This window comes from Anas platyrhynchos, chromosome 4 (assembly GCF_047663525.1).
Source record: "Anas platyrhynchos isolate ZD024472 breed Pekin duck chromosome 4, IASCAAS_PekinDuck_T2T, whole genome shotgun sequence".
Classification (NCBI taxonomy): Eukaryota; Metazoa; Chordata; class Aves; order Anseriformes; family Anatidae; genus Anas; species Anas platyrhynchos.
In genome coordinates, this window is record NC_092590.1 from 48,282,576 (window position 1) to 48,303,883 (window position 21,308).

The following is a 21,308-nucleotide window of genomic DNA, read 5'->3' on the forward strand; positions in this document are numbered from 1 at the left end:
TTATTGCTATACAAATAAGGGCAGAATCAGCACAAACACACAAGCCAGAAGTCACAAAGCAATGGCAAGTGCAGACCAGTAGCTGAGAGTAACTGTGTCCCCCCCCATCAGCTGGAGAATTCACCAGCTGCCTTCAATCAGTGGGTTTTTATGGTATCTTCCTGGGAGAAAGAGGCTTTGACACCATCTTTGAAAGCATTTGAGGATTCATGCAGATCTCTGACAATGAGCCTAAAATGACAAGAATTTATATTTGAAAACTAGGCTGACTGTGTTTCATCAATATTCTGATGTTTTACCAGCTTTCGTTTCTATGTCTTTCCCTCCCTCTCCCCTTCCCTTTTTCTGTACAACAGGGATTTGGGAAACAAGTGGATGTGTCATATATTGCCAAACATTACAACATGAGCAAAAGCAAAGTTGACAACCAGTTCTACAGTGTGGAAGTAGGTGACTCGACCTTCACAGTTCTCAAACGCTACCAGAACTTGAAACCTATTGGCTCTGGGGCTCAGGGAATAGTTTGGTGAGTATCAGCAGTTTCTCTTATGCTTTTAAATAGGATTTGCCTCTTGCATTTCTTCACAGTTTGCTAATCACAGACATTGTCTAAAATTGCACAAATAAGAGTCAGGCAACAGACATCCTGAGGCAAAAGGAGCCTAATAAATTCTGCTGCTGGTGCGAGTGTTAGCACAGGGTTTTTCTCCACATAGCAAAATGCAACTAGCAAGAAAGCAGGAGAAAGATCTTACTATAACTGACAACTGTGGCACTATTTCCAGAGGCAGTGCAAATTATATCCTGAGTAAACCCTGTAATTTTAGTCTTTGTACAGTAAAAGTCACTGAGAGCTATATAGAAAGTGGTCACATCCGCTAGCATTCTAAAGCATTGGGAACGGAAGCCTTTTGTATCGAGGTAACTGCCAAATGTTTCTTTTGTTTTTGAAAGAGGTGTTGCAATGATGTGAAAAATGGAAACAAAAGACAAATTTTTATCTCAATAATACAAAAGGTTTATGGAATTTGAAATGATGGTCAAAGGTTACAACATTTTCTTTGGCTTATGGCTGCATTTTTAGAAATGGCTCTTTAATTTCAATTGAAGTGGCATGTGTTTAAATGGCTCTGTGAGGGCATTTGTTGCCTGCTTAATTGTGGGACATTTATATCTCTATAAATTGATCCGAGGTGAAACCTAATTGCATCTGTTGCTTTTATCACTGCTGTTTTCTGACTTTGATGTAGTGTGTGTTACCTTGTAGTTAGAGGCAATGGGAAAACAATGGGGTCTTGTAACTTAGGGAAGCAGACCTCCATGGATCATTGACATGGGCACTATAATTGGCAGTGTGACAACAAATAGCAACACATCCTTAGTCCTCCGTCTGTCACATCCAACCTTTAGTATACTTAGAGAACACAAGAGTCCAAAGATTAATCTAAAGTATCAAGTACTTCATATCTTAAGCAGTAGAGGACTAAATGTTACTTTAAAATTGGTTCTAAAGAATAAATATGATTTTGTGTTAAGCACTAACAATGTTCAGTCTATGTCAGTTGTCCACTTAAGTAAGTATCATATATTTTCTCTTCCTACTGACTATAGTCTGTTTTAGAATAAAATCAGATCTTGTTGAGTCTGTCTGCAACTGAATTGCTGTAATGATCAAACGTGAGCAACAGCAACAACAAAAAATAGAAGTTAAGCAAAATAAAATTAATATTATAGGAATTTGTCTTTCATACAAGGAGTTGATGGGGGAAAGTTAGAAATGTCCTGGGACAGAAAATCAAGTGAGAAAACAACAACAAAAAGTTCAAGTGAAAACAAAACATGAAACCAAATTTACTGTTTATTGGACCAAGAGTTACAGTTAGGAAAAGTACACAGGCTTTTGACCATGAGTTGATCTTTTGGTCTGCAATAGAAACAGAAAAATTCAAAGGTAAAAATAAGTTGACTGTGCTTTTCTGGGTTTAATTAGATATGTAGCGGCTAAACCACATGGAGAACAGGGACTTGATTCCACTCTGCAATGTTAGAAGGGAGGAGAGGTGACAACTGCCTAATTTTATAAGGGAGGGCAAGAGCCGGGTCACTTCTTGCCTGTGGATATGATATGAACAGTTTAGAGAAGGGTGGATGGAGAGGAGTTCTTGTGTTCCAGAAAATCACCAGAAATATGCTGATGTTGGAGTGGGTAGTTTTTATGTTTCACGTGAGTGCTTTTTGCCTGGAAGCAAGGCAGCTGATCTTGAGTTTTTTTTTTTTGCTATAGCTTGCAGTTAACAGTTTTGGTACCGTCTGTGATAATATCGTGCTGCCTGTGATGTCTAGAAAAAGTACATTGTGTAGGAATGTTCTAAAAACAATTTGAAGGGGCTATGGGGGCTCTGGAATTTATGGTGGAGGCAGGGAGAAAGTCTTGTTTTCCAAGGTAGGCAGCAAAGGTGTAACCTATATATGCAGGGATGCAAGCAATTAAGATTGTAGTAGTAGTTTACAAAGAACTTGGGCCTGTTTAGGACTGTGTTGGTGCTTATAGCTATGTCCATTATTGCAAGACCTTGTTAGCTCTTGAAGACTGAGTTGTCTGGGCGAGATGAGCTTGGTGATGTCTTTCAGCTGAAATACTGAAGAAAGAACTTCTTTTTTTTTCTGAAGACTCAAGACCGGGTTTTATGCTGTGAGATGTTGGGATATTGTCTAGTGCTGTGTCAACTGATCAGAGGAGCATTAGCTGGGCTGCGCTTTATGCTTTCTGTGCTATGCAAGAAATTTGGCTTTGTTGGAGAAATGTTTCCAGGAGAGGAGCATGAGAGCAGGCTGATGGTTTTGAAGAGACCCGGGAACTCTTCAGTTGGAAGCATTAGAACCCCCCTAAAAAGGTTCCTCATCTGCAGATCTTTAGGAGACTAATATTATCCTTGAAGCAGTAAACTGGGCAATTTTGGAGTGTTTTTTGGGAATTAGTAGAGTGATTTTTTGATCTCTTTGAGCATGAGGATGAAGCAGGTAGTCTTTTCGAGTTTGCTATAACAATAAGTCAAGCAATAGCTTGCCGTGTTGTCTAAGGCTTGTTCTCCTTTGCTGATTTAATGTTATTTGGTGGTTGAATATTAAGGAGTGCAAAGTTCTTGCCTTTGACAGTGTTGTGCTGATGGTGCTCCTGGTTGGTTATCCACCTGTGGATTCTCTCCCTGAAACAGCCACCACAGTGCCCAGGCTCAGGGGATGGAGTTAGAGTGGTGGTTGATGGGGTTATGTCCTGTCCACTGTGCCATGTCCAATATTAGGTTTGTTTTCATTGCTGTTCTCCTTGAGCTGTCCCAGGGAAGTGTCCTGTAGGTGAAAACTTACTCTAATTCTCCATATATTTTAAAAATATTTTCTTATTGTATATAATTTAGGGTAGCCTGCTTCTTCCTGTAGGCCTCTAGAAGTCACTGAAGACTGAATGAATCAACAGAGCCATTTAGAAGTAGATTTTGATTTAATATGATAAGTTTCTCTGTGAAATGGGCTCGTAAATGGTGAAGAACATCGAATTCTTGAGTTTGCAAAAACACAAGCTCTTTTTGTATGACCGTTATTCTTAATATCCATTTTTGTGTAGCACAGTTGAATCCTGGTCTGAGTGTAAGGCTCCAAAGGGATACTGCGATGGGAGTAGTGGTAAAACTTGAAGAAAAATGGAGTTGCCACTTCATACTCAACTCCCAGCCCTCAATAATCAAGGAAAGAAGGTTGTGCATGTGCTGTGGTGTAGTGAAAAAGGACAAAGAAGGGTGGGCACCTGAGTGTTATCAAGTTAACACACTACTGTATTTCTATTGCTTATTTTTATTTCTATTCTATAGCTGGAAATCAATAAATGAAAGGTGGGACCATGCCCTGACAATAATATTTTTGTTTCTTGGTGCCAAAGGTGAAATAGATAGATGTCAGTGTGTCTGCTTGTGTAAACCAACCTAGTTCCACTGAAATCCAAAGGTGTTCCCATCATGGAGCAGAGCAGGAATTTTGGTAGAAGAAAAGAAAGAACACATTATTCAGGAAAAACAAAAAGGAATGAACAGTGCTTCCAGTTACAGGTACAATTTCCCTGGCCCTGAAGGGAGTGGCAGTGTTAATTTGGTTGGCTGTAGGCTCTTTCCTGAGTCAGTGCTGAGCACATCTTGAGTTGGGTTATCTGCATTTCGTTTCCGCAGTCACGTCTTGCTGACTCTTTGCACTTCAAATTGTTGATGGCTGCTGCGGATTTATCCTGTTCTGTTAAAGATTCTCCAATTTGTATCCATTAATTCAGATTGTTTTAAGTTTCTCGTGCTGTTGTATGCTTTGCTGATGTGCTTTGACACTCTGCTCCTGAGGAGGTTTTTGAAGACAGCCTTTCAAGAGCTGTACAAGTGTTCTGTATGAGGAATATAGCAAATACCTTGTCAGTTTGCACTGTGAACTATTACTGCACTGCTAGTGAAATGAGCATAGCAATTTAAAAACATTTTCTGCTTTTTGTCTCATACAGTGGCAACACTCGATGAGATTTATTTCTCCCAAGAGTACATGGTTTGAACTATTGCCAGTTTATTTTTTTTTCCACTTTAGGAATTTCTTAAATTTTGAAATACCATAAGGAAACTGACAGCAAGTTTCAGGCTTCAGTCATTCATTTTAACATTGCAGCGCTTTTCTCCAATGACAATTTGCATTTACATTGTAGTATTCTCTGGATTTGCTAGCATGCCATTGCCCTACAATGCCAAAAAATTAATTACATGTATTTAGTTAGCCATTGATCACCATCTGACTTATACTTGGAACAGCACGTTCTGGTTTTTTCATTCTGCAAAATCTATGACTTAGTTCTTCAGAAAATAGCAAATGTTGAAATTGCCTCTGAATCACTGGCACATGAATTGTAAGGTGCTGAGTGACTCCCAGTGGAAACAGTAGAGGTTTAGTATCTCTGTGGGTTTGGGCTCCGGAATATTAGGAGTGAATACATTTATCTAAATTGGGCAGATTTGTCTGTGAAGGCAGTGTTATTAGGATTGGCATAATAGCACATACTCAGAGTCAGTTTGCTTGCATAGGAGGGAACGTCTTGTGATGCTCTTGCTAATGACTGAACAAATAACTCAGGTTGGCCTGCCTAAGGATTATAGCTAGCTGCCATATGTCCAACTCTACATTACACATCTGAAAAAGTCAGCTTTGTTAATTTAATTGTCTTTAAGAATAAGCAGCTTATATTTCATGTTTGCTTTGATTCTTAAAACTACTTCTGTCTGCTAATTTCTTTAAGAAACAAGAAGAAAACAAAAATATGTACAGGAACAGTGTGTGAGAGAACCTGAGACAGGATGTAGAGCTGTTTTTAAATGACAGAGCTACCTGAGATGTCACATTTGAACAAGAATTACTGTTTGTATCTTCTTTTTTTTTTCTCCTGAAAGCTTAAAAGAATGAAAGGATATGGACTTACATGTAATTACTTAACCAAAAATATCCCTCAAATATTTTTTTCATGTCCTTTTGCTGCTTAACTGCAGAGACTCCTGGCAGGGAGATAGTTGCCATGTATTTCATGTTTATCTTCTCGTGTTTCATTCCCCTTCGCTAGTGCATAGAAATCGAAAATGTAATTTAAATTCTGGGCATTACAAACGATATGCAATAAAAAAGTGCCACAGTGTGCCCCGCGAGCACAGAGATCAGAGGCTGTCTCTGAAGTACTCAAGACTGCCTATTTCTCTGACTCCATCTTTCTTTCCTTTTTTTTTTTGCCTTAAATAACCTGTATAGTTTCCATGACTACAAAACTTCAGCAGGCAAAATCCAGACCAAATTTTCCCTGTGCAGATGTGTGTAAAAAAAAAAAAAAAAAAAAAATCAGCTGCTTTAGAAACTGTCTGTGCACAACCTGCTTTTGTGAACTCTAAGAGCACGAACCTTAAGAGCAGTATTTGCTGAACCTGGTGATAAGCTGCAGTGCTGCAGAGGCACTTTGTGGCTCCAGTGAGAGAGGTGACACCCAGGATCTCCAGCTGGCTCAGTATAGCTCCTAGGTAGAGAGAGAGTTTCTTCGTGGTCATGGGTAGATATGGTTAAGCATCTGTGACTCTTAGTGCCATTAAAAAAGAACACCGGTGTTTATCAGCTGTTAGTAACTTCTGTGGCTATAGAGAAGTCACTGACATTTCTGTGGCCTTAGGTCTTTCTGTGGTGGTTAATAACTCATTTTTATTTAGGTCTTTGGCTATCAGGTGGTAATATTTCATAACTCCCTTTATGGATGAAAAGCACCTATCTGCTCTTACCCCACCAGGGGCTTTCTTATGGCCTCTGCCAGGTCTCCTCCTCTTCATATCGCATCTCTTTTGCTCCTGTACCTTGTCACATCCAACAGTTTTAAGACTCTTCTTGCTTCTCCTGTAGTCTCTGGTTATCCTTGCTTGGAAATCAGATGCAGGTAAATACCAATTCACTCAGGAAATCCGGATTGGAATTAACTAGTCAGTGCATCGCAGTCCTTGTTTAACAGAAAGCAAAAGGTTGTCTGTCATCCAATGACTTGCTTTCCTTCAACAAACAGGAACACAGGGGACAGGTGAAGAACCAGAATGTAACAGATATTAAGCAAACCAGAAAGAAAATAGAAAACAAAGGATTGCATAAGAAGCCTAAGTGAAGTTTTTGAACAATATAAGACATGTTTTGCATGGTGCTATTGGGAGAACTGAAAAGAAAGAGCTGGTGATAAAAAAGAGGCAGTTGGGAAGGGCAGCAGTAAGGAGGAGGACTGAGAAGCAGGTGGCCAAGAGGACATCGGTGTATTTTTTTTGGTTTTGTTTGTTTTCTTGCTTTTGTTCTTTTCTGTATTGATGGTAGTAAATTTTTCCATTCAGTTGAAATTCATTGCCCATTTACAAATGAAAAATGCATTTGGAAATCAGGAAAAATCTTGTAATTTCTGATGGGTTCTGGTGTAACAGAGCAACCCTACAACTTAAGTGACATATTCATTTGTTCTGTTTAAAGTGGTGAGCCATTTTGGCTTACTGTACAGCAGGTGAAATATTTTATATCCTGATAAAGCATCATTTTCACTCACTGCTATCTTTTCTTGTGTCAGAGATGTCCCTCACTGTGAGTTGCTCCAGTTGACATGAGCATACTGGATGAGTTAGAGCAGCTTGGGCTGGTTGAGTTAGTTATCAAGTAGGGGCAGGGAGGGTAAATGTGACCCAAGTGTGAGCATTGGCTTTGTTCCCTCCCAGAACACCAACAGATAATGTTTCAGCATCTGTGAATATTTGCCTCTGCTTGGAATAACCTTGCAGAGGTCACGGGGTTTGCCTTGGGAAACTAGAGTTTAAGTAGACTTTTAGGGTTAATCTTTTATAATAACTTTTTTTCCTCCTATGCTCATCACGTTGTAGATGATCGCTTGCTGACAATATGATTTCAGTGCTGCTTGAATTTTTGGTTTTTAAGCAGTTGAGGAATGCAGCAAGAAATGTTACTGTTTCTTTCTCCTTAAACTGACAGCTTTTGTTCTCTACATCAGACAAGCCACTAAGTTTTTTAAATTACAAATGTGAGGTGGGTATGGAAGACAGTAGCTGTTCTGTTTCAGTCTGCAGATCCAAGAATAACAGAATCATCACATGACTGCCAGTTGGAAAGTCCTAGAGACTCTGCTTCTGCTCAGACTTTTCCTTAGTGTCCATAATTCCTTAGTCCTGTACACGGCTGTTGAAGGAGGGAACTGGAACTCTTCTGGCTTTGCTGCTTTGACGCTTAACAAACCTTGAAAGGTGTCCCAAGTGTATGTACCCTCCTGAGAGTTCAGAACATCAAATCTGGAAATTGCTCACCAGATTTCTTTTCTTATACCCCTTTGCTAATGCTGGGCAGATGGAATATTGGACTTGATTGGGTTTTACTACAAATTGGATAGCAACTTCTTTTGCCCTTGTATTTTCTGTCATGGAACACTAATAAGCATCCCTAGCTCTGATCCATTTTTCAGATCTTTACCTTGCTCTGGCTTCAGTAAATTCTCAAGCTTGCAGCATGGTTTGGAAACCAAGAAATTTTTATCTCTTAAGCGTCACTTGCATGAAGGAAAGCATTTTGGTCTAGAGGATTTTAAAAACAGAATGAAAAAATGCTGGTTTGTATCACTGACCAGGCTGAATTTCCTAGCCTGGCAGTTGCCAGCGTGCGGAGTACATACTGAATTAGTGGCATGATAAATGCAGAATCAGAAAGTACCACTTCTCTTCTGACAGCTCTGTCAGAAAGTGCTACAACTGAGTCACTTAGAGAACTAAGTATAAAAATCAGTGGAATATATAGAAATGAGAAGTATGTAAGCGTTCTCCTTAATATTTTAATCACCAGGAAAACTAAAATGGTACCTATTCTACATCACCTGGCACACCTCTCAGGAACAGGACAGCTGTTGCCATGTTGCCTTTCACGCTTTGTCCCGATGCAGCTCTTGTGAGTGAGCATGGCTCTGAGAAAGGAGTTCATCCTGCATCCATCTACAAAACTGAGCAGTGGATTCCAAAGAGATGCCTTTTTTAGGGCATCACCAGCTCATGTAACTAGAAAGATGACTAAATTGAAGTTCAAGCGGCAGATGAGAGCGCCGCAGAGCTATTTTTGTACAACCAAAAGAGCATAAGCTTGTGCGTCTGAGTTGTCAGCTCAATCAATGTGATTGTGGTCTCTACATGGTGTGGAGCTTCTGTTCATGTGCTTATGGTTTATGATGGTGACAGAGTTTAAGAGCTGCTAGAGCTTTTAAGGAAAGAACACTATGTTAACATCAACAAATTTGGTATTTTCACATGTGTAGTTGTTCTTTAAAAAAAAAAAAGTAATTTGTGCAGGCTCAGCATAGTAACAGGACAATTTGTCATGAAGTAGACGAGGACAAATTTTATTCCAGAGCTTGCTTTTCTTTAGTATATTCCAGCCTCTGATTCCCGTTTTTCCCAGTGGTTCTAGAAGTGTATAGCTTGTTTTGCCACACAGTGAATTATGTTGTGGTTTTATAGTTTTATGCAGTAGGGTAAGTGGAGAATTTACAGTATAGCACTGTTGGAGTATGTCGAGTGCAGTTAAGTAGTAAATATGTTGGCTAAAAATAAGCATTGTATCCATGCAACTTGCATTGTTTTCTCTATGGTGGCTCAGCCATCTTAATTCAGACTACAAATCTGAAAATTGAGAGGATAATGGCTGTCTCAATCTGCCTGAACTGTGAAATAGGTTTCACAGTGAAGTTTTTGAATCTTCTTACCTTTAGAAATATAAATTCACTGCACTTCCTTTTTTTTTTTTTTTTTTTTCTGCTAGAAAGGGCTGCCTGGCTTTGACATTTGAAGCAATGGGGCTGAGTGCAGTACTTAGAATGAATAATAGGTGTTCAAATTGCACTGCGGATCCCATGAATACAAAAGCAATACTTTATAATCCTGGTGAAAGTAAAGGGATTGCATGAAGTGTGGGCTTGGACTTTTTGGTGTTTGCTTTCTTAAGAAAATGCACATGTGCATTCGGATCTCTGAACAAAATCTCTAGGGTGATAGTTACCCAGATACACACCACCACAGATCCAGTGGGGGAGATGCTGATTTTCAAGTAGTTTCTTCTAGCTATGCCTGAGTCTTGTTTCAATAAGCACAGTTATGACTGTTCAAGTGAGCAGTTTTTCTGTTTTTTATTGTTTTCCCTACATTTTTGCACACAAATGTGCATAGACCTCTTTAAATCACCTTTTCTTGTTTAATGTGCAGATAACCAGAGAGCTTTAAATCTAACAACTTGAAAAAAACACAAGTCAGCTAAAACACACTTGAATTTAACCAGGGCCTTTGGAGTGCTCTATTTTGCAAAGTGGAAGACAGCATAAGTCTGCCATAGTGACGCAAGGAAATATATATTGAAATGCTGCAGTAATAATTTCAGCGATACCATAACATAATGAGACATGAGACCAGGATACTCTATAGATAAAATGTGCCAAGTGTGCTCTTCTCTGTTCTGAAATACTTAATATCTAAATGTAAAATCCATCATGCGAAGCGGATGATGAACTTCCTCATTTTCAGAGGATTTCGGTTTGGTACCAGAGCTGTAAGTCTTTGAGGCACAGTTTGAAAACAAGCTTTTTCAGGGTAGTGCATAAAACGCAGGCTTGGGCAAGCTGAAGAGCAAGATCTGTCTTTTCCTTTTTGACTAGATTTTGTGTGCAGTAGGTTTAATAAATACATGGAAGTACGTGGACACTGAATGACAGCTCCAGTTCTCTAACAGGTTCCTTTACGTTTTGAACCTTTACTTTTGAAACTGTCCAGTTTCAGTGGTACATCTTTGTTTCACAGCCTGTCCTTGGGGGCTGACAGCTGGGAGCTTTCTCCTCTCTTTTGGGCTTCTAGTCCATCATCTCTTGAGTAAGGCTGCTTTAGTCCAGTAGTGGCTGGAGAAAACATAAGGAGCTTGAAAAGGATGCAACTACCCCATCCAAAGAGTCTTGAAGCTGAAGACTATCAAAAATTGCCATTTTGCTACCCATCTCTAAAAGTCTATTTTAAAAGAATGTTTCTCTGACTTTGTCAGTCAGTTCTGTGGTAGATTATAATGGAAGTGGTTAGTGTTAAGTTTCATTATTGATTAAAAGAGATAATTGATTAAAAGATCCTTCCCATTCTATATTGTGTCTATTGAAATAGCATCTTGGATGTCTAACTGGAATGCTTCCCTTGGCTTGCTCACTTGCATGGAAAAACGATTGCCTGGTCCTTCAAGTGTGTGATAACAGAGCATTGATAATTGATTCTTGCAGCTTGAACTCATGCACGGCATTAGTGGTAAATGGTTAGCTGTTTGTGTAAATCCATTGGACTAAGAAGGATTGCACTTTGTTTCTTTTTTTTTTTTTTTTTTTTTTTCTGGAGTCAGCAAAAAAGTTGTTAAATAGCTATAATTACATATGAGCCTCAGTAGTCATGAATTTATTTTCACATCTGGCTAGAACTATTCTCTGCTAAATTGTTGGTGTTTTTTTTTTTTTTCAAATTATTTACAGTTTTAAAAAAGGCAGTTTTAACACTAACATTTACCTTACAAAACTAGTCATAAACAGAATTTACAATGGAAGAGTTTATTTACTGCATTTTCCATCTGTGCAGCTGCCAGAGATTTGATAGTAAGCTTGGAGGATTCTTTTTTCTGAGCTCATATTGAAGTAGAACTAAAATTTAATTACAAGGCTGGGAGTTGAATTATAGTCTTTGTTACAAAAATAGGCAACGATATAAATTTAAAAAATAATTTCATAGTTGAGCAAAGTTCCAATACAGTTTCCAGAGAAAGGAGCACAGGGTTTACATGCAAATCCGCTCTCTTACTGGAGATCTTGAAATTGCCTTTTATGCTTGACCTTTTCACATCAGTTCTCAGACGCTCATTACTCTCTCTTACTCCTGTTCCCTTGAGTCACCTGTTCATGCAGCCACTCTTCTGCCAGTGATGGAAGTTTGTCTTAAGAAGGCTGTTATCAGTGCTAATCTTGGTGTTCTGAGGAAAGGATTTTGTGGAGTGGGGATCTACGTGTGGTGTCTGTAATTTCATTGTAGTAAAACTCATAGTTGGCTGTCTGGAAACAAAAGATTCTCTCCAGTGAATAGCAAAAAGCATCAGTACTATTAATTTACTCGGTGCAATGAATTCACCTATTGATGTCTTGAAGTGGTTGGACACCTTCCATTTATTTGATAGAAGGCAAGAATAAAACTACAAGTGAGATCCTTGTATCTCAAAGCAAATAGTGCTGTACGAAGGAGTATCTTAGTTTTCTTTTTCTCCATAGTTGAGGAAGCAGCCATTACAATACGTAGAGGACTGGAAATGGATCATAACACCTAGGGCTTAAAAAAGCTTTGTTTTTCTGATTTTAGATTGGTGCTTTTGTATCTCTTGTTTTGACAGGGAGAAAATTCAGAAAAATTATCAGAGAACAGAAACTGGGGAAAATGTTTGCACAGACAAACTTTTGGGTGTTACTGCTTGGTAACTCCTTTGATGATATGACATAACTAATGAAATAAAAATACATGAATAGAAAATGAAAGTGATTTAAAACATTCCTATATAACTCAACTGAGTCTTATGTGGGCTATTCTTTTTAAAAGCTGTTGAATGATGAGGTAATATGGATTAGCTGAGACATTTGTCTGCTAAAGTATATTCAAAGCCTCTGTCCATCAACGATAGAGGCAAAACATTTAAATATAGAAAGATCATGATTTTAAACTCTTTTGGCTTTCTATTTATTTGTACGTTTCTCTGTAAATTTGGGGTTTGAACTGAAATAGTTTCACTATGAAAATATTGAAACAGAACTCCCTGAAAATTTCAGAATATCTCAAAGGACATTCATAAGCTGTTGTTTTTTTTTTTCCTTGTCTGCAGACCTTCTCAGGGGGAAATCCCACCATCCTGCCCCAAATGTCAGTAGTTTACTAAAGTATTCTTCAAAGTGTTCTTCACCACCTCTAGTAATCAGCTGCTTTTTTTTCAGGGATGTATTTAGTGTGTTCCTGATGTAGGAGTAGTGTTACTGGAAACCACACAGGTGGAGGAGGTATTTCAAGACAGACATTGCCAATGCTTTTTAAAGAGCTTGTAAATTTTTGTTGGCTATGTAACTAAGCTTCTGATGTATGCTTTCTGCTTTGTACATGGTCAGTAAGATGCTGTAAGTGAATGTCACTGAATGCCTACAGTAAGCAGGAATTAATTTCTTGAGAAAAGGGGGAATCGTGAACAGGATCTGAGGACTGTTCTGAAAGGTTATCAAAATATGTGAAAGTTGTGCAAAATATTTTAAAAGCTAGAAGAGAGTTTAGAAGCCCATTTTTAAGAGCCTGCTTTGCAAACCACAGCCTGTATTTCTTCATGTTCTCAAAATTTTTAACTCAGCATATGCAACAATTTTTTCAGTACTAAAAGGAAATGACAAAGACATTTTCTGAAATTGTTCTTTTTCTAGGTTTGTAAGTAGAACTGGATGATGTGGTGTATAGGAATAATTAAATAATTTGATTTCATTAAAAATATCATAAGGAAAAGACAAAACTCAGTCTAAATAAAAGTGGGAAATTGCTCACTGAGCCACCTGGTGAAGGTGTCCTTAATCATGATGGGAAAAGCATCTCCCATCTCTCCACTACACCCAGTGCGCATTGTTGCTTTAGGAAAGAACTTCTCAAATCAAGTTTTTGTTGTATTTTTATTTAGAGTTACATAATGTTTTCTTTTTTTTTTTCTTCACTCCTTGAAAATAAATGTTAGCTTTCTATGAAACTAGAGTTCAGAAGCAGTGGTGCGTGCTGTACTCTGCTGATGTGGTGGCATATGTTTCCTCTTGATGTCTTCTTTTTTTCTCCCTGGACACTCTCTCCTTGTCCCACTACTATTCTTGGGGTGAAAAATTGGAATAATAGGCTTGAGGCCCAGGAATTTGCCCTTTGAAATGAAGGATATCCTCTAAGACGTATAACCCTTGTGTTTGTAATTACTACAGTGCTGCATATGATGCTGTCCTTGACAGAAACGTGGCCATTAAGAAGCTCAGCAGACCATTTCAGAACCAAACGCACGCAAAGCGAGCTTACAGAGAGCTGGTCCTCATGAAGTGTGTGAATCATAAAAATGTAAGTTTTCTATAGGACACAAACAAGCATTTTGGTTTGTTAGGAAGAAACCTCTTACGATGGATGCCTTTTTACAAGAGGGGAAATGAGAAGTAAAGTATGCTCAAGGGCTACCTTCTCTCTGACACTATTTGCCAGCATAGGAGAATGAGTTTTTTGCATATACCACTGTAAAGGCTGTGCCAAATGGAGCCCAGCAAGTAGGTGGGGGGTGATGGAAGGGGAGAGAGCAGAATATGTTCTTGTCTACTGTTTTTCCAGAAATACATAAGTGATGGTTGGAATGCTGGCTTCATCCTCCTGTCACTAGGGCTCGAGACTCAAAGCAGTGTTTCTTGAGCTGGAGTACCCAGCTCAATTGTCACTCCTTGCTCTGGACTTGATCTGAAATCTAGTATCATACAGATGTGAGATGTACAGATTGTGCAAAATAAGGGGCCATCATTATATGATTATTTTAAAAATGCTGAAGGAAGTAAAGAACCCAAAGCACTTGACCATTTCCATGTATTTATATGTCAGCTAATAGTGTGGAACCAGGAACTCTGAAGCCACAATGCGTTGCACCATTCCTTTTACTTAAAGAGCTCTTGTTGAAATATACAACATTAGGAAGTTCTAGACTACCCTGTTTTGTACACCCACCACCAGTTGTTTAAAATCTAGAATTTGTAATGAAGTAAAATATCCTTAACTGTAGCAGTGGACTTAGCTCATGTCTGTATGCTAACAGCAACTTAGAACTGCCTGCCTGCCTGCCTGTATGTACACTTGCTATATTAAGTTGTGTAGGATTGCCCCAATGCATTGCTCAAGGGACTTCCCAAGGATTTTATATTCTTACAGTTCCTTCTCTGCTGCTGTTGCTGGATGCCCCTTCCTTTCAATAGGAGTGAATTTATCAGTTAGCTACGTTTACTCTTGCCTCGGATCCTGAGATGACTTTCTCATTACGCAGAACGTAGATGAGCTTGAAAAGTATAATGTAAGATGAGGTTTGGTACTTTGCACCAGTCACAAATTCACATGCAAAGAAAAAGGTTTGGCCCTAAAATGACAAAAAGTGGGATTTGTCACCTTTAATGTCCTCTTCCCCCACCTCTGGGCATTGACTTTTCCTTGTTTCACCTTGTCAATTGGTGTGTACCTGCCTCTTCCCTACTGACATGGATTGAAGCTACCCTCAATCAGAGCAATCCAGCAGGCTTTGAAAATGCGGGGGTGAGTAGTCCTCCATGTAAGCAGGAGAATGATGTGTTCTCACTTAGTTTAGAATAGACTGGAGAAGAGCAGAGGACTGCAGAGTAGTGATACTCATTTTGAATATATGTGTTTTAAAATGCTGCATAAAAGCTGATGATAGTGCAGCAATTGCTGATTAAGAGTTTTGAGAAATGCACAGGAAGGTGAAGATTGTCAAGACAAGCCTAGAGAGGTGGTGTAGGCAGAGAGGGAGAGGTTCAGATGTGATCTTTGTGGTGGCTTTGCCTCCATCTCCTACCTTTCCCACCCACAAGAAGGAAAGCACGAGGAATTTGGATCCCTAAAGTCACGTTTTCCCTCTGTGCTGCCTTGAATGTTGCTGTCAGTGTCTTTCAGTAGCCCATCATGTTTAAAAAGCAAGTAATACACCTTGCATAACAAAAGTCCGGTTTTAGCCTAGAAAGTACCTGCCCTTTTGAAGTGCTTTTACTAAAATACAGTACATCTGGGGATGGAAACTGTGTCAGTTTGTGTGGATAAGTGCCCTCAAAGGAGTTGAAGCTATGTCAGAGAGAAGGAAGGTCTTCTGTTTACTTACAGTACGATGGTCCTTGATTACTTCTCCCCTCAGACATGCGTTCTTCATATATAAGATAGTTCTGGCTGTCGCAAGAGGACTGTTCCTGCAGACTGAGCTGAGGCTGGTCTTTGAACCTTTCACCGTTATCATTTTGGTTTATCATTCCTTACTAATCCCTTTCTCAGAAACCATTTCAAGTGCACCTTGAAGAAATCTGAGAGGTGTGAGGCATTTTATTTTGAATGTTGCCAGCTTCTTACTGAGCCATGAAGTGAGAAGGGCTGGTATAAACTGAGCAGTGGAAAACAGTTTGTCCTTTAACACTCACTTCAAAATGGGTTCAACTGCTTACCTTTATCACTTGTCTTCCTCCTTTTGTCTTACTCTGCTTTTCAGATTATCAGTTTATTAAATGTCTTCACACCACAGAAATCTCTGGAGGAGTTCCAGGATGTGTAAGTAATACAGGAAATAATTAAACTAAAGCTTTAGAGACGTGGGGCATTATAGTGTACCATGAACTCAGTAACTTGGCAGAACACAAAGGCTGTGAGCTCCTCTAAGTTACTTGCACTTACCTTCAAATGCATGGGAAGAGGTGTCAGTAGGTAAAGGGGCCTGCTTTTGTTGTGTTAGCTTGCTTGGGAAATGATGGTTGTTGCACAGCTCCCTGAGTCATGAGGTTTTGAAACGCAGCAATTCACTCTGAAATAATTTCCCATAAGAGAGACAGATGTGAAATATTTCCTCCTTTCATGTTGGCTTTGTACTAACCTTTGACTGCCTACAATTACTTGCCTGGGGAACCAGTGCTAGGTGTAAAGGATGACTAGCATCTCTGCTGAGCATTGCACAAGCACTACTGTGCGTAGCATGAACCTGCCCTGAGTGAAATTTTAAATAGTGTTTTATATAGCTGCATGCCTTTTATCTTTCAGTCTTTCCCATATTCTGTATGCATGGTATGGAAATGTATTCCCTTCTGTACTCTGATAGCAGTGATGCCAACAGAGAGATAGCAGTGGCGAGTGTGGTTCTGGTTTTGGTATACGAGTCTTCTGCATAAAATTGTCACTGCAGACATGTGCAGAGCAGAGGAGATAAGCAGTGCTGGGGAGAAGATGAGGCATGTAGGTCACACAGAAATAGAAAGCTAGTGTTTTCCCCAAAGTTTGAGAGAGCTTTGATGCCCTGTTATAATTAAGATTCAGCTCTGCTTCTAAGAAGTCTCATAAGAAATGAGCTGTGTGTGTTCAACTTATTAACTTCTCTCTCAAGGGGACCAGGATAAGGTCCTGCTGAGGTTGTCAGTGAAGCTTATTTACCAGAAGCTCAAGACCAATTGTTTGTAATGAGAACTGAGTTTAGTCATGCAGTCTTAGGAGGGTTTTGGAGACATTTCACATGGGGATGAATGTTTTAGCACCACTGCTCTCAGATTCCTACGTGTGCTGTGGTATCCATTCCTCATAATGATCAAAGGCCAAGTAGTCGTGTCATTTTGATGCTTGTGGCTCTTCTGTGTTCTGCATGGTTCAATTCTGTGCTGCTTGCATGTGCATGTAAGGTACAGGCTCTGGGGAATGTATCAAGAAGGGCCCACCAAGAACAGTGTTGGTGCAGTGAGAGACGAGCACCACGACGATATGGTTGTGAGCAATTTCTGTGCTTAGCCACTCTCCAGCTATGTTATATCCAGTCAGCAGAAATCAGTGCCATCTTGAAGTAAGGAAAGGCTTTGTTACTCACTGGAAATGATGCTGTAGTTCTTCCTCAACACAGATGATAAGCTCATAACTTTGCTTTTTCATTTAGTTACCTGGTAATGGAGTTAATGGATGCCAATCTGTGCCAGGTCATTCAGATGGAGCTCGACCATGAGCGAATGTCTTATCTACTTTACCAAATGCTCTGTGGTATCAAGCATCTTCACTCCGCAGGAATCATTCACAGGGTAAGCAGACTTGGGTTTGAAACTTAGGGCAGCAAATGGCATCCTCACGAGGACTTGAGAAACCAGTTGAGTATCTTGTGTACTGTGGATCTAAGCCCTATCCCCCAGAGAAATGGCCATACATTTACAAGTCATAGCCCATCCCCTTGTCAGAGTAGCTTTTTGGCTGTTTTAAAAGTGAGGTTAGTCGTGAACTTCAAAAAGGTCACGTCCTTATTAATAATAACCAAACAATAAACACTGGAAATCACCAAGTACATACGATCTCTGAAACATATAGAGAAAGGGTATTGCTCTTGAAAATGCAGCTGTCTGCATCCTAACATGCATGCATGGCATTCAGACTATCTGAATTGGTGTTGTACAAGTCGTATGTGTCATCACGTCACATAAGTATGATCAAGATCCAGCTCAATGTCATACAAGTCAGATCAAGCTCCACAGAGAGCAGGCAGAACATATGGAATTAATATTAAACATGATTTACATTCACTAAAATGAATGAAAAGGCTGTGAAGTGTGTATTAAATGCATCCTCTCATTTTACTTCTCTACCTCAGAGCATGGTGTCTGCTAAGGGCAGAGCACCCGGCTGTGAATGCCAGAGTTCTCTACCCGTGCCTGTTGACAACAGAGGGAACAGTTCATGTGACTGCGAGCAGGAGGCAATACTCAGTGGATTAAAAATATCCTCATTCTTTATTAAAACGTGCTTTTACTAATTTTTGTTCCCCAGTTTAAAAAACAGATGAGAAAATATTTCTCTTCCCTTATGAAAGGAAGAGAAGAAGGGCTAATAAAATGTGTTCCAAGATGAACATTGTTTAACTGTAAACCAAGGTCTCCTTTCTTGGCATAAAAGATGCAGAAGGGTGATAGACCTAGCTTCAGGATAGTCTTCTGGGAAAGGATGAATTGAAAAATTAATATAAATCAAACAGTAAGGTAACTCCACATATACAGTTGGAATTTAACTCTAGTAAGCTCCCACCATCCAACTAAAGCCTCCGAATATGCCACACTAGCAACCCCTGTGAAGGATGTTGAGAGAAACAGTAGCAAGATTTTACCATGTACCTGCAAGTGATTTGTGATTGTAACTATTGGTGTCAGAGAGTAAATTAATATTTCAAGGATGACCTAAAATATCAGTGCAGATCACTGCTGTGGCTAGCTTTATGAAGTGCAGTCATACCTCTTCTCACTATCTTTTCAGGATTTAAAACCAAGTAATATCGTGGTAAAATCTGACTGCACGTTGAAGATTTTGGATTTTGGACTGGCCCGGACTGCAGGCACGAGCTTCATGATGACTCCGTATGTGGTGACACGTTACTACAGAGCACCAGAGGTCATCTTGGGAATGGGCTACAAGGAGAACGGTAGGGCTGCAATTTCATAGCAAGTGCAGTGGGATCTGAAGTGTAAGGTCTGTCTTCACAACTGTAAGGGGCACCAGAAGGAGAAAAAGAAAATGTAACAATAAATAACATCTTGAATTTAAAAGGCAGGTGATTTGGAGCAGTTTCTTAGTGTTGGGTACTGCAGCTACTGACTGTATTTGCAGAGTAATATTGGTGGAGATATTGGCGTGGGACAGAAGAATAGTGGGAAACCTGGTCATAGTTATCATTGAATTTGTCAAAGACAATCAGCCCTTTCTGAGCAAAATGCATTTGGTTTCTGTGGCTATGAAACAGGGTGTGAACAAGGGGGATTGCTGAACGAAGTAATTGGATCTGGGTCTTTGAATTGTTCAAGGCAGGAAGAAGAGAGGTAAAAGCTAAAATAGGGAATCCTAGGCATTCCACAGTTTCTACAAAACTAATCAGATATGAATTTCAAGAGCCATTTCTGCCTGTATGATAGGTTTAACTAAAGTCCCAGTTTCTGCTAACAGGTTTCATCTGGAGAAAACCTAGATATAAATTCTGCGTTTTGTGTCTCTTTTTAATGAAAAGTAGAGTTGGAAAGGAGAGAAAAAAGATGAAGCTAAAACGAAACCAAAACAAAACAAAAAAATGCATTGGTATGTAATCTCTCTAGATGTAAATAGGGTTTTGCTCTGAATAGTCTGTGTGGGATCTGGATACCTCTCAGTCCCTGGAAACTTAGTGAAAAGCAGGTAGGCAGTACACACTATAAAGAAGCAAGTAGTGTCAAGTCCACTTTCACAAAGGATGGAGGAAAAACTTTAAAAACGATTCTCATTTGTACCTAATCCGAGTATCAGGTAAACAAGGCAGGAAAGGAAGGGATAATGCATGGAGTGGAGAAAAATCTGCTGTGATACAGATTCTGCTGTCAAAAGCTACCACTTTGCGGTATGATAGACTTTTCAATGACAAATGCTTGGGTAAAACAGCAAATGTCAAGACCAGGAATTTATTTAAAAGACTCCTATTTAATTCATTTTAAGAGGCTAACCCACAGGAAAACTTTGACTAACAGCCAACAGCATTTTGTGAAGAGCAGTGAAACTGATCTTCGGAGCTGATTCTGTGACTTGAACAAGAACACAGGCATACTCACAAAACTTCTGCCAAAATTGGGTAGCCTTTGTATTAATAGTAATGTTTGTGAATTTACAGTACAGATTCTCACACGAAAATCTACAAAGGTGACAGTTACTGGGTGGATACTAACCATACAGAATAATATATTAAAGAGGAGTAAAGTTTCTTGAAGTATTTTGATGTGTGTCATTATAAATTTGATCTAGGCTCAGCATGCTTTACATTGCTCTTTACTTCAAATATCTAGTTTCTTCTGTTGTGAAATGAATTATTTTGCTTTCTCTTTCTTTCCAAACATATGATTATCTTTCTTGTTATAATTGTCCCTAAAACGACAGAGAAGGCACTCAGTTTTCACATGATTAAAATGACACTAAGAAAAAGGTAGAGACAGTTCTGTGATGAAGTGCACAGCTGGGAAGATACTAAGAATGTTTGCCACATGTAAAGGTCCTGCTCAAATGTCCCTGGAAGTTAACAGAGAGGCCTCCTTTGACTCTCCTGGTCAGTGAATCTGGCTCAGGATGAATGGTCTTGTCTTAATTGTGCTAAGTGAAAATGAAGTCAACAGAGAAAGAAAGCAAAACATTTGAAAACGAAGGTCAGCTGTCTGAGGAGCTGGTCTGCTTGGAGGCTCTCATCCAGCTCCCAGGGAAGGCAACAGAAAGGCTTGGTCTGTGTTTCCCTGCCCTGGCCTGTGCTGCCACATTACTGAAGCTCCCTTATTTTTTCTCCTTCCTACGTACATTGCCTGTGTAAGGACTGTTCACTGCTTTCATTTTCTTTCTGCACTTGGTTGGCTAAAGATGCATAATTATCACCAGTTTGCTGCGCTTCCTGTGGAAGGTCCCAAAACCATCACTCAGAAGAAAACTGCCACCGCCTCAGGCATGCTCCTGCTGTCCTGTGCCCCTGATACCTCTACCCTCCTTTTCCCAAATGGAGCATTTCACCTTTATTTTGTTGTACCAAAACAATGAGTTGTTTGTTTGTTTCTTTGGTTTGTTTTGGATAGCTTTTGAAGGTTAAAAAGGGGGAAGAAAAAGAGAAGAAACTGGCTATGTAGTTTGAACATGACTACAAAGTGAGGATTCGAAGCAGAGAGACATGGTTTTTTAAAGCATTTTAAAGCAGGTTTTCCCCTTCACATTGGCTCAAGGTCTCTTCTGTGCATAGTGTCATCTATCTAGCCTTTTTTCTTGTAAGGCTTGAGAGGCAAAAAAAAATCCAACCCCACCCGAGTCAAACAGGTAACCACACTTACTGCATCTAAAAGCTGCAGGGAGGATCAGGAAGTGTCACTCTGTGGT

The 21,308-nt window shown here is 39.5% G+C and overlaps 1 protein-coding gene across 12 annotated transcripts in view; it reads left to right on the forward strand.

Annotated features, from left to right (window-relative positions):
* Positions 1 to 21,308, forward strand: part of MAPK10 (mitogen-activated protein kinase 10) — a 143,915-nt gene that overhangs the window by 90,838 nt on the left and 31,769 nt on the right. For all 12 annotated transcript variants that reach the window (XM_038178181.2, XM_038178188.2, XM_038178177.2 and 9 more), the window contains 5 exons: positions 357 to 526; positions 13,616 to 13,745; positions 15,925 to 15,983; positions 17,344 to 17,482; positions 18,699 to 18,864. In XM_038178181.2, coding sequence (XP_038034109.1) covers positions 357 to 526; positions 13,616 to 13,745; positions 15,925 to 15,983; positions 17,344 to 17,482; positions 18,699 to 18,864 — 664 coding nt within the window. The remainder of the gene's footprint in view (positions 1 to 356; positions 527 to 13,615; positions 13,746 to 15,924; positions 15,984 to 17,343; positions 17,483 to 18,698; positions 18,865 to 21,308) is intronic.